Source organism: Oncorhynchus masou, chromosome 2 (assembly GCF_036934945.1).
Source record: "Oncorhynchus masou masou isolate Uvic2021 chromosome 2, UVic_Omas_1.1, whole genome shotgun sequence".
In the NCBI taxonomy this organism is placed as follows: domain Eukaryota; kingdom Metazoa; phylum Chordata; class Actinopteri; order Salmoniformes; family Salmonidae; genus Oncorhynchus; species Oncorhynchus masou.
In genome coordinates, this window is record NC_088213.1 from 1390723 (window position 1) to 1403754 (window position 13032).

The following is a 13032-nucleotide window of genomic DNA, read 5'->3' on the forward strand; positions in this document are numbered from 1 at the left end:
AAGACCCTTATTTCAGGCTAACCCCAAATGACACTATTCACTATGTAGTGCACTATTACATTTACATTTAAGTAATTTAGCAGACGCTCTTATCCAGAGCGACTTACAAATTGGTGAATTCACCTTCTGACATCCAGTGGAACAGCCACTTTACAATAGTGCATCTAAATCATTAAGGGGGGGTGGTGAGAAGGATTACTTATCCTATCCTAGGTATTCCTTGAAGAGGTGGGGTTTCAGGTGTCTCCGGAAGGTGGTGATTGACTCCGCTGTCCGCTGATTGACTCCACTATGGGCTCTGGTCAAAAGTAGTGCACTATACAGGGAATAGGGCTCCATTTGGGAGCAGTCTAGGTGTTCCACTGTCCACAAGGACACAGCAGATTACTCAGGGCCGGGGCCAGGCCCAGCCATGTAGACACAGGGCGTGTGTCACTTCATGTCAGCCAGTTGTTATCATAAACTTGATCTACATTCAAATGTTCTTGGACTCAATACTTGGGAATGGATTGTGTATTTATATGTATTTAAGCATTTCCAATATGAGGAATCTCATTATTTTATGTACAAAAAATCTGGAAATGTTTTTTTTGTATATAAAACAGTACATTGTTTCTATGATGGAAGCTCTAGTCTCTGCTCAGTGTTTTCTGATTAGATGAATTGAGTTGTTTTATATTTGTGAGTTAAAACAGAAGATGTCGGCCTATCCTGTTTCTCTGGTCCGTAGAAGCTCTTTGTGGCAGATCGAGCTCTGCTCTAGTCTCTCTGGTGTTGAGATGTCATCATGTCCGTGCATGTCAACATTCATCATCTGGGATTGCTGCCAATCACATAAATCCTCCTCAGTTTAATTCTCAGTACATTTCCATATGAATGTTGCTGCTGACTGCTTGACTAATAGTCCTTAGGCTATTCATAACACATGAGTACATTTATAACACACTAACACATTCATAACACATTAACACATTCATAACACATTAACACATTCATAACACATTAACACATTCATAACACATTAACACATTCATAACACATTAACACATTTATAACACACTAACACATTCATAACACATGAGTACATTTATAACACACTAACACATTCATAACACACTAACACATTCATAACACACTAACACATTCATAACACATTAACACATTCATAACACATTAACACATTCTTAACACATTAACACATTCATAACACATAACACATTAACACATTCATAACACACTAACACATTAAAACATTCATAACACATAACACATTAACACATTCATAACACATTAACACATTCATAACACACTAACACATTAACACATTCATAACACATTAACACATTCATAACATATTAACACATTCATAACACATGAGTACATTCATAACACACTAACACATTCATAACACATTCACACATTAACACATTCATAACACATGAGTACATTCATAACACACTAACACATAACACATTAACACATTCATAACACATGAGTACATTCATAACACACTAACACATTAACACATTAACACATTCATAACACATGAGTACATTCATAACACACTAACACATAACACATTAACACATTCATTACACATTAACACATTCATAACACATTCATAGCACATTTATTAGCATTTTTCAAACATAACATAGGTACAGCAGATCCCCTTATTGTATGGGACACTTTTAAATGTGCCTTTAGAGGCCATGCAATTAAATCCTGTATAGTTACTATTGGTGTAAAATAGTAAATAATGGCTGCTTCTCAGAAAAGTTTTAAACTGCCAAGTCCTCCAAACATAATGATGGTCATTATGGCCAAGCAGTTCTATTTTTTTTCATCAGACCAGAGGACATTTCTCTAAAAAGTACCATCTTTGTCTCCATGTGCAGTTGCAAACTGTAGTCTGGCTTTTTATGGCGGTTTTGTAGCAGCGGCTTCTTCCTTGCTGAGCGGCTTTTAGGTTATGTCGATATAGGACTCGTTTCACTGTGGATATAGATACTTTTGCGTGGTCTCATGGTGTTTATACTTGCGTACTATTGCATGTACAGATGAATGTGGTACCTTCAGGCATTTGGAAATTTCTCCCAAGGACGAACCAGACTTGTGGAGGTCTACAATATTTTTCTGAGGTCTCTGCTGATTTCTTTTGATTTTCCCATGATGTCAAGTAAAGAGGCACTGAGTTTGAAGGTCGGCCTTGAAATACATCCACAGGTACACCTCCAATTGACTCAAATGATGTCAGAAGCTTCTAAAGCCATGACATCATTTTCTGGAATATTCCAAACTGTTTAAAGGCACAGTCAGCTTAGTGTATGTAAACTTCTGACCCACTGGAATTGTGATTGTGAATTATAAGTGAAATAATCTGTAGGTAAACAATTGTTGGAAAAATTACTTGCGTCATGCACAAAGTGGATGTCCTAACCAACTTGCCAAAACTATAGTTTGTTAACAAGAAATGTGTGGCGTGGTTGAAAAAGTTGTTTAATGACTCCAACCTAAGTGTATGTAAACTTCCGACTTTACCTGTAGATTGTTTTTGGTCACAGGTCAAAATGGCACTACTGGGCAATCTGAAAAGTCGATCAATAATATCTATCAATAATATAATGATACTTTTAGCAACAATGTTTATTTTCAATTTAAAATCTGTAGAAACAATGAGTTTAGCAGTATACAGCAGTGATATCAGGCTAGATGTTAGCAGCATACAGCAGTGATATCAGGCTAGATGTTAGCAGCATACAGCAGTGATATGAGGCTAGAGGTTAGCAGCATACAGCAGTGATATCAGGCTAGATGTTAGCAGGTTAGCAGGATACAGCACTAATAACAGGCTAGATGTTAGCAGGTTAGCGGGATACAGCAGTGATATCAGGCTAGATGTTAGCAGGTTAGCAGTATACAGCAGTGATATCAGGCTAGATGTTATAAGGTTAGCAGCATACAGCAGTGATATCAGGCTAGAGGTTAGCAGCATACAGCAGTGATATCAGGCTAGATGTTAGCAGGTTAGCAGCATACAGCAGTGATATCAGGCTAGATGTTAGCAGGTTAGCAGGATACAGCAGTGATTTCAGACTAGAGGTTAGCAACATACAGCAGTGATATCAGGCTAGATGTTAGCAGGTTAGCAGTATACAGCAGTGATATCAGGCTAGATGTTAGCAGTATACAGCAGTGATATCAGGCTAGATGTTAGCAGTATACAGCAGTGATATCAGGCTAGATGTTAGCAGGTTAGCAGCATACAGCAGTGATATCAGGCTAGAGGTTAGCAGCATACAGCAGTGATATCAGGCTAGATGTTAGCAGGTTAGCAGCATACAGCAGTGATATCAGGCTAGATGTTAGCAGGTTAGCAGCATACAGCAGTGATATCAGGCTAGAGGTTAGCAGTATACAGCAGTGATATCAGGCTAGATGTTAGCAGTATACAGCAGTGATATCAGGCTAGATGTTAGCAGGTTAGCAGCATACAGCAGTGATATCAGGCTAGAGGTTAGCAGTATACAGCAGTGATATCAGGCTAGATGTTAGCAGTATACAGCAGTGATATCAGGCTAGATGTTAGCAGTATACAGCAGTGATATCAGGCTAGATGTTAGCAGTATACAGCAGTGATATCAGGCTAGATGTTAGCAGTATACAGCAGTGATATCAGGCTAGATGTTAGCAGTATACAGCAGTGATATCAGGCTAGAGGTTAGCAGTATACAGCAGTGATATCAGGCTAGATGTTAGCAGTATACAGCAGTGATATCAGGCTAGATGTTAGCAGTATACAGCAGTGATATCAGGCTAGATGTTAGCAGTATACAGCAGTGATATCAGGCTAGATGTTAGCAGGTTAGCAGCATACAGCAGTGATATCAGGCTAGAGGTTAGCAGCATACAGCAGTGATATCAGGCTAGATGTTAGCAGGTTAGCAGCATACAGCAGTGATATCAGGCTAGATGTTAGCAGGTTAGCAGCATACAGCAGTGATATCAGGCTAGATGTTAGCAGGTTAGCAGCATACAGCAGTGATATCAGGCTAGATGTTAGCAGTATACAGCAGTGATATCAGGCTAGATGTTAGCAGGTTAGCAGCATACAGCAGTGATATCAGGCTAGAGGTTAGCAGTATACAGCAGTGATATCAGGCTAGATGTTAGCAGTATACAGCAGTGATATCAGGCTAGATGTTAGCAGTATACAGCAGTGATATCAGGCTAGATGTTAGCAGTATACAGCAGTGATATCAGGCTAGATGTTAGCAGTATACAGCAGTGATATCAGGCTAGATGTTAGCAGTATACAGCAGTGATATCAGGCTAGAGGTTAGCAGTATACAGCAGTGATATCAGGCTAGATGTTAGCAGTATACAGCAGTGATATCAGGCTAGATGTTAGCAGTATACAGCAGTGATATCAGGCTAGATGTTAGCAGTATACAGCAGTGATATCAGGCTAGATGTTAGCAGGTTAGCAGCATACAGCAGTGATATCAGGCTAGAGGTTAGCAGCATACAGCAGTGATATCAGGCTAGATGTTAGCAGGTTAGCAGCATACAGCAGTGATATCAGGCTAGATGTTAGCAGGTTAGCAGCATACAGCAGTGATATCAGGCTAGATGTTAGCAGGTTAGCAGCATACAGCAGTGATATCAGGCTAGATGTTAGCAGTATACAGCAGTGATATCAGGCTAGATGTTAGCAGGTTAGCAGCATACAGCAGTGATATCAGGCTAGAGGTTAGCAGCATACAGCAGTGATATCAGGCTAGATGTTAGCAGGTTAGCAGCATACAGCAGTGATATCAGGCTAGATGTTAGCAGTATACAGCAGTGATATCAGGCTAGATGTTAGCAGTATACAGCAGTAGTATCAGGATAAATTTGAGCAGGTTAGCAGCATACAGCAGTGATATCAGGCTAGATGTTAGCAGGTTAGCAGCATACAGCAGTGATTTTAGACGAGAGGTAGAGGTTAGCACCATACTAAGTTGAGCTCTTATCAACTGATTCATCTATTGTACTTTGTCTTTCTAGTTTGACTACTGTAAAAGGGAACTATTGGGACTGCTGTCAGTGGTGGGATGATGACACACATATAGTTTACATGTGAAAGGAAGGAAGAATATCCAGGGGCCAGACTGCTGTGATGTCACATGAACGACAGCCAATACAGTCTATTAGGTTTAGTCTGTTGAACACCCTCATCTCATGGTGAATGCAGTCATAGAACTGGATCTAATGTAAAACATGACCTTGTATTTGATCTAATAATCAACTCCTTCTCTGCTCCTCAGTCTTAGGCGGTAGATAGTTTTCGTAGTTAGCTACTAACTAGTGAAAATGTGATTGTGTTAATGATGACCAACATACAGTTCACAGTTTGGTTTCAGTCTAATTGCGTCTTCCTGTCTCTCTATTTCACAGCTTTCAGTGATGGATGTTAAACCCTAGATAGACCTCAGAGCCCTATCAACACCCTCTCCTCCTCTTCCTGCTCATCACCATGGACTCCCCTTCTAAGAAGTCCGGTGTGTTGTCCCACCTGCGGCATCGCGCCCAGCCCCTCCTTTCTACCCTCCGACGGGGCAGGAAGAACCCCAGTCAGACTGAGGTGTGTCCAGAACATGTCTTAAACCACAGGATGAGTTCCTCAGTCCCAGACATCACCCCCACCTCCTCCCTGGCCCAGCAGGACTACCAGACCTACAGCAGCCCCAACACTCCCACCATTAAGACTGTTGGAAACAGAAGGCAGGGAGGAGGTGCTAGCTCTCACACCGTTAACATGGCTGGGAGTGCTGGGAGCGACGCTGCTCTGAACAGACTGAGTGTCCCGGTGGACCAGGCTGACTGGACGTCCCAGGAGTCGGTGTGTAGTGAACCCAGTGCCGCTCCTTATGAGGAGGAGGACCTGTCAGAGGAGAGCCATGCGCTGAGAGCTGCTTCTGCTGGAGGGGGGTCAGGGACAGAGGACTTGGAGCTGCAGGACCACACAGGACACTGTAGTGAACACACTGCCACTCCCATTGGCCCGCACAGCAGAGAGATCCCCTCAGTGGAGATATCAGAGGACATGACTCAGGTAAACAGAGTTTTACGGCTTGCTATGGTGCATTATGGCTGGTGTTACTATATTCTGATTTAATTAATTTGATTTGATATTTTCTCCTCGTGACCATTTCTTGATCTTAGTCAGTCTTGATTGCACATGGTTTTACTATACAATTAAGTGGAGTCAGATAGTCAGGTTTATTAAATGGAGTCAGGTTTATTAAATGGAGTCAGGTTTATTAAATGGAGTCAGGTTTATTAAATGGAGTCAGATAGTCAGGTTTATTAAATGGAGTCAGGTTTATTAAATGGAGTCAGATAGTCAGGTTTATTAAATGGAGTCAGGTTTATTAAATGGAGTCAGGTTTATTAAATGGAGTCAGATAGTCAGGTTTATTAAATGGAGTCAGATAGTCAGGTTTATTAAATGGAGTCAGGTTTATTAAATGGAGTCAGATAGTCAGGTTTATTAAATGGAGTCAGGTTTATTAAATGGAGTCAGATAGTCAGGTTTATTAAATGGAGTCAGATAGTTAGGTTTATTAAATGGAGTCAGATAGTCAGGTTTATTAAATGGAGTCAGGTTTATTAAATGGAGTCAGGTTTATTAAATGGAGTCAGATAGTCAGGTTTATTAAATGGAGTCAGGTTTATTAAATGGAGTCAGATAGTCAGGTTTATTAAATGGAGTCAGGTTTATTAAATGGAGTCAGATAGTCAGGTTTATTAAATGGAGTCAGGTTTATTAAATGGAGTCAGATAGTCAGGTTTATTAAATGGAGTCAGGTTTATTAAATGGAGTCAGATAGTCAGGTTTATTAAATGGAGTCAGGTTTATTAAATGGAGTCAGATAGTCAGGTTTATTAAATGGAGTCAGGTTTATTAAATGGAGTCAGGTTTATTAAATGGAGTCAGATAGTCAGGTTTATTAAATGGAGTCAGGTTTATTAAATGGAGTCAGATAGTCAGGTTTATTAAATGGAGTCAGATAGTTAGGTTTATTAAATGGAGTCAGATAGTCAGGTTTATTAAATGGAGTCAGGTTTATTAAATGGAGTCAGATAGTCAGGTTTATTAAATGGAGTCAGGTTTATTAAATGGAGTCAGATAGTCAGGTTTATTAAATGGAGTCAGATAGTTAGGTTTATTAAATGGAGTCAGATAGTCAGGTTTATTAAATGGAGTCAGGTTTATTAAATGAAGTCAGGTTTATTAAATGGAGTCAGATAGTCAGGTTTATTAAATGGAGTCAGGTTTATTAAATGGAGTCAGATAGTCAGGTTTATTAAATGGAGTCAGATAGTCAGGTTTATTAAATGGAGTCAGGTTTATTAAATGGAGTCAGATAGTCAGGTTTATTAAATGGAGTCAGGTTTATTAAATGGAGTCAGATAGTCAGGTTTATTAAATGGAGTCAGGTTTATTAAATGGAGTCAGATAGTCAGGTTTATTAAATGGAGTCAGGTTTATTAAATGGAGTCAGGTTTATTAAATGGAGTCAGATAGTCAGGTTTATTAAATGGAGTCAGGTTTATTAAATGGAGTCAGATAGTCAGGTTTATTAAATGGAGTCAGATAGTTAGGTTTATTAAATGGAGTCAGATAGTCAGGTTTATTAAATGGAGTCAGGTTTATTAAATGGAGTCAGATAGGCAGGTTTATTAAATGGAGTCAGGTTTATTAAATGGAGTCAGATAGTCAGGTTTATTAAATGGAGTCAGATAGTCAGGTTTATTAAATGGAGTCAGGTTTATTAAATGGAGTCAGATAGTCAGGTTTATTAAATGGAGTCAGGTTTATTAAATGGAGTCAGATAGTCAGGTTTATTAAATGGAGTCAGGTTTATTAAATGGAGTCAGATAGTCAGGTTTATTAAATGGAGTCAGGTTTATTAAATGGAGTCAGATAGTCAGGTTTATTAAATGGAGTCAGGTTTATTAAATGGAGTCAGATAGTCAGGTTTATTAAATGGAGTCAGGTTTATTAAATGGAGTCAGGTTTATTAAATGGAGTCAGATAGTCAGGTTTATTAAATGGAGTCAGGTTTATTAAATGGAGTCAGATAGTCAGGTTTATTAAATGGAGTCAGATAGTTAGGTTTATTAAATGGAGTCAGATAGTCAGGTTTATTAAATGGAGTCAGGTTTATTAAATGGAGTCAGATAGGCAGGTTTATTAAATGGAGTCAGGTTTATTAAATGGAGTCAGATAGTCAGGTTTATTAAATGGAGTCAGATAGTCAGGTTTATTAAATGGAGTCAGGTTTATTAAATGGAGTCAGATAGTCAGGTTTATTAAATGGAGTCAGGTTTATTAAATGGAGTCAGATAGTCAGGTTTATTAAATGGAGTCAGGTTTATTAAATGGAGTCAGATAGTCAGGTTTATTAAATGGAGTCAGGTTTATTAAATGGAGTCAGATAGTCAGGTTTATTAAATGGAGTCAGATAGTCAGGTTTATTAAATGGAGTCAGGTTTATTAAATGGAGTCAGATAGTCAGGTTTATTAAATGGAGTCAGATAGTTAGGTTTATTAAATGGAGTCAGATAGTCAGGTTTATTAAATGGAGTCAGGTTTATTAAATGGAGTCAGGTTTATTAAATGGAGTCAGATAGTCAGGTTTATTAAATGGAGTCAGGTTTATTAAATGGAGTCAGATAGTCAGGTTTATTAAATGGAGTCAGATAGTCAGGTTTATTAAATGGAGTCAGGTTTATTAAATGGAGTCAGATAGTCAGGTTTATTAAATGGAGTCAGGTTTATTAAATGGAGTCAGATAGTCAGGTTTATTAAATGGAGTCAGGTTTATTAAATGGAGTCAGATAGTCAGGTTTATTAAATGGAGTCAGGTTTATTAAATGGAGTCAGATAGTCAGGTTTATTAAATGGAGTCAGGTTTATTAAATGGAGTCAGGTTTATTAAATGGAGTCAGATAGTCAGGTTTATTAAATGGAGTCAGGTTTATTAAATGGAGTCAGATAGTCAGGTTTATTAAATGGAGTCAGATAGTTAGGTTTATTAAATGGAGTCAGATAGTCAGGTTTATTAAATGGAGTCAGGTTTATTAAATGGAGTCAGATAGGCAGGTTTATTAAATGGAGTCAGGTTTATTAAATGGAGTCAGATAGTCAGGTTTATTAAATGGAGTCAGATAGTCAGGTTTATTAAATGGAGTCAGGTTTATTAAATGGAGTCAGATAGTCAGGTTTATTAAATGGAGTCAGGTTTATTAAATGGAGTCAGATAGTCAGGTTTATTAAATGGAGTCAGGTTTATTAAATGGAGTCAGATAGTCAGGTTTATTAAATGGAGTCAGGTTTATTAAATGGAGTCAGATAGTCAGGTTTATTAAATGGAGTCAGGTTTATTAAATGGAGTCAGATAGTCAGGTTTATTAAATGGAGTCAGGTTTATTAAATGGAGTCAGGTTTATTAAATGGAGTCAGATAGTCAGGTTTATTAAATGGAGTCAGGTTTATTAAATGGAGTCAGGTTTATTAAATGGAGTCAGATAGTTAGGTTTATTAAATATGATTTAGCCTTACAGTGGTGATTCTTTCCAAAAGAACCCCACTGGATGCTAGACATGGTGGTCGTGTAGGGTTACACAATCTGCTCCTATATCACTGGTGTCTGTACACAATCTGCTCCTATATCACTGGTGTCTGTATACCATCTGCTGCTATATCACTGGTGTCTGTACACAATCTGCTCCTATATCACTGGTGTCTGTACACCATCTGCTCCTATATCACTGGTGTCTGTACACAATCTGCTCCTATATCACTGGTGTCTGTACACAATCTGCTCCTATATCACTGGTGTCTGTACACAATCTGCTCCTATATCACTGGTGTCTGTACACAATCTGCTCCTATATCACTGGTGTCTGTATACCATCTGCTCCTATATCACTGGTGTCTGTACACCATCTGCTCCTATATCACTGGTGTCTGTACACAATCTGCTCCTATATCACTGGTGTCTGTATACCATCTGCTCCTATATCACTGGTGTCTGTATACCATCTGCTCCTATATCACTGGTGTCTGTACACAATCTGCTCCTATATCACTGGTGTCTGTATACCATCTGCTCCTATATCACTGGTGTCTGTACACAATCTGCTCCTATATCACTGGTGTCTGTATACCATCTGCTCCTATATCACTGGTGTCTGTATACCATCTGCTCCTATATCACTGGTGTCTGTATACAATCTGCTCCTATATTACTGGTGTCTGTATACCAAGAGCAGTAAAGTACTCAAGTAAAATTACTCTAAGTACTACTTAATAGAGGTCGACCTCTACTACTTGTTGTTTTTTGGAGTCCTCATAATTCTTCAGCAAATGTACATTATCCCAAAGGCGTTAGAAGACATAATGTAAGTAACCTAATTTCTGTCCCTCTTACTGCCATGAATGCCCCTGCTGATCCTACTGCTATTGTATGCAGTAATCATATGTCTATGAACCAGAGTTATAGTGTTAGCACTGAGGCGGTGTGCCCTAGCAGGAAGTCCACTGTGTGCAGCTCACCCCACACTAATAAAAATAACCTGAGCATGTCTACCTCTGCGAAGCTTCCCAGTAAAGCAAGAAAAACAATCAAGCATCCCAGAAAAGGGTTAAAAATAGCCCACATTAACATATGTAGCTTTAGATACAAGGTTCATGAAATCAATAACTTGCTTGTAACAGATGACATTCATATTTTGACAATCTCTGAAACTCACTTTTATAATACCTTTGATGATACAGTGGTAGCAATACAAGGTTATAACATCTACAGAAAAGACAGAAATGCCAGTGGTGGAGGTGTTGCTGTTTATATTCAGAACCACATTCCTGTAAAGCTTAGAGAGGATCTCATGATAAATACTGTTGAAGTAATCTGGCTACAGGTTCATCTACCTCACCTAAAGCCCATTCTGGTGGGAAGCTGCTATAGACCACCAAGTGCTAACAGTCACTATCTGGATAATGTTAAATACTGCTGTAGTAATCTGGCTACAGGTTCATCTGCCTCACTGTTACTGTAATTTAATGATGCCAATGTGTTTTCATTAATTGAAAACCCTTAATCTATTTTATGTGAATTTGTAAGATTCTTGTTTGCATAAAATAGACGGAGACCAGTCTTTTCAATAATAGGTAACAGCATTTATTCTCGGAGTGCGCTGCCACTTCACCACGAACAACAGTTTATATACAAAACATGACGTCATTTCATTGCTTAACAGAAACCCCTCCTCTCGACAGGGACAAAGTGAGGTGAAAAGTTCATTCTAACTTACAAACACACTCCCAGGTAACTTTTGACCCCACAACATTATCGATCACCCCTTAGCTGACAGTTCTAATTAACAGAAAACCTAGGAATGCAGTTTAGTCGGTTCAAGCATAGGTTAACGACCTTATCTGTTTACACAGTCCACTTCTTTCTTCATAGTTGGAATGGTGCTCATTAACTTTAATTACTCCTTGTCTGTGTCACACAATCCCATTTTATGAACTCATATTGTTAATCAGATATAATAAAACAGAGTATAAGTTTACTTAGTTACAGTTCTATTTAAAATGATTTGTTCAGTCATTTAATCATAATTTTCCCAACACCTGAAGCCCATTCTGGTGGGAAGCTGCTATAAACCACCATGTGATAATAGTCAGTATGCTTGATAGTGTATGTGATCTCAACAGAGAGGTACACTTTCTGTGGGATTTAAATATTGTCTGACTCTCATCAGACTGCCTACTTAAGAGAGAGCTTCAAACTGTAACCAGTGCCTGCAACCTGGTTCAGGTTATCAATCAACCTACCTAAACCCTAAACCTCAACTACATCTCGTAATGAATAATGTGGACATTTAGCAAGTTGAGGTGACTAAACTGCTTGGAGTAACCCTGGATTGTAAACTGTCATGGTCAAATCATGTTGATACAACAGTAGTTAAGATGGGGAGAAGTCTGTACATACTAAAGCGCTGCTCTGCCTTCTTAACAGCACTATCAACAAGACAGGTCCTACAGGCCCTAGTTTCTACCTTCTTAACAACACTATCAACAAGGCAGGTCTTACAGGCCCTAGTTTCTACCTTCTTAACAACACTATCAACAAGGCAGGTCCTACAGGCCCTAGTTTCTACCTTCTTAACATTTACATTTACATTTAAGTCATTTAGCAGACGCTCTTATCCAGAGCGACTTACAAATTGATACAACACTATCAACAAGGCAGGTCCTACAGGCCCTAGTTTCTACCTTCTTAACAACACTATCAACAAGGCAGGTCCTACAGGCTCTAGTTTATACCTTCTTAACAACACTATCAACAAGGCAGGTCCTACAGGCCCTAGTTTCTACCTTCTTAACAACACTATTAACAAGGCAGGTCCTACAGGCCCTAGTTTCTACCTTCTTAACAACACTATCAACAAGGCAGGCCCTACAGGCTCTAGTTTCTACCTTCTTAACAACACTATCAACAAGGCAGGCCCTACAGACCCTAGTTTCTACCTTAACAACACTATCAACAAGGCAGGTCCTACAGGCCCTAGTTTCTACCTTCTTAACAACACTATCAACAAGGCAGGTCCTACAGGCTCTAGTTTCTACCTTCTTAACAACACTATCAACAAGGCAGGTCCTACAGGCCCTAGTTTCTACCTTCTTAACAACACTATCAACAAGGCAGGCCCTACAGGCTCTAGTTTCTACCTTCTTAACAACACTATCAACAAGACAGGTCCTACAGGCCCTAGTTTCTACCTTCTTAACAACACTATCAACAAGGCAGGCCCTAATATCTACCTAATATCTACCATATTATGACCTGTCTGTATGATCAAAAAACTATACCGCTCCCGCATCTAGCAAGGACTCCCTCTCCCGAAGGCCCAACTTCCTGCCTTTATCCTCACACACTTACCACAATACAATGAACAGGCAAGAGGGGGGGG

General features: G+C 39.0%; 1 protein-coding gene across 4 annotated transcripts in view; it reads left to right on the plus strand.

The window, feature by feature from the left end:
- The window catches only part of LOC135554330 (multiple C2 and transmembrane domain-containing protein 2-like), a 112600-nt gene that overhangs the window by 15787 nt on the left and 83781 nt on the right, over window positions 1-13032 (plus strand). For all 4 annotated transcript variants that reach the window (XM_064986581.1, XM_064986600.1, XM_064986591.1 and 1 more), the window contains exon 2: window positions 5440-6097. In XM_064986581.1, coding sequence (XP_064842653.1) covers window positions 5519-6097 — 579 coding nt within the window. In that variant the 5' untranslated portion in view covers window positions 5440-5518. The remainder of the gene's footprint in view (window positions 1-5439; window positions 6098-13032) is intronic.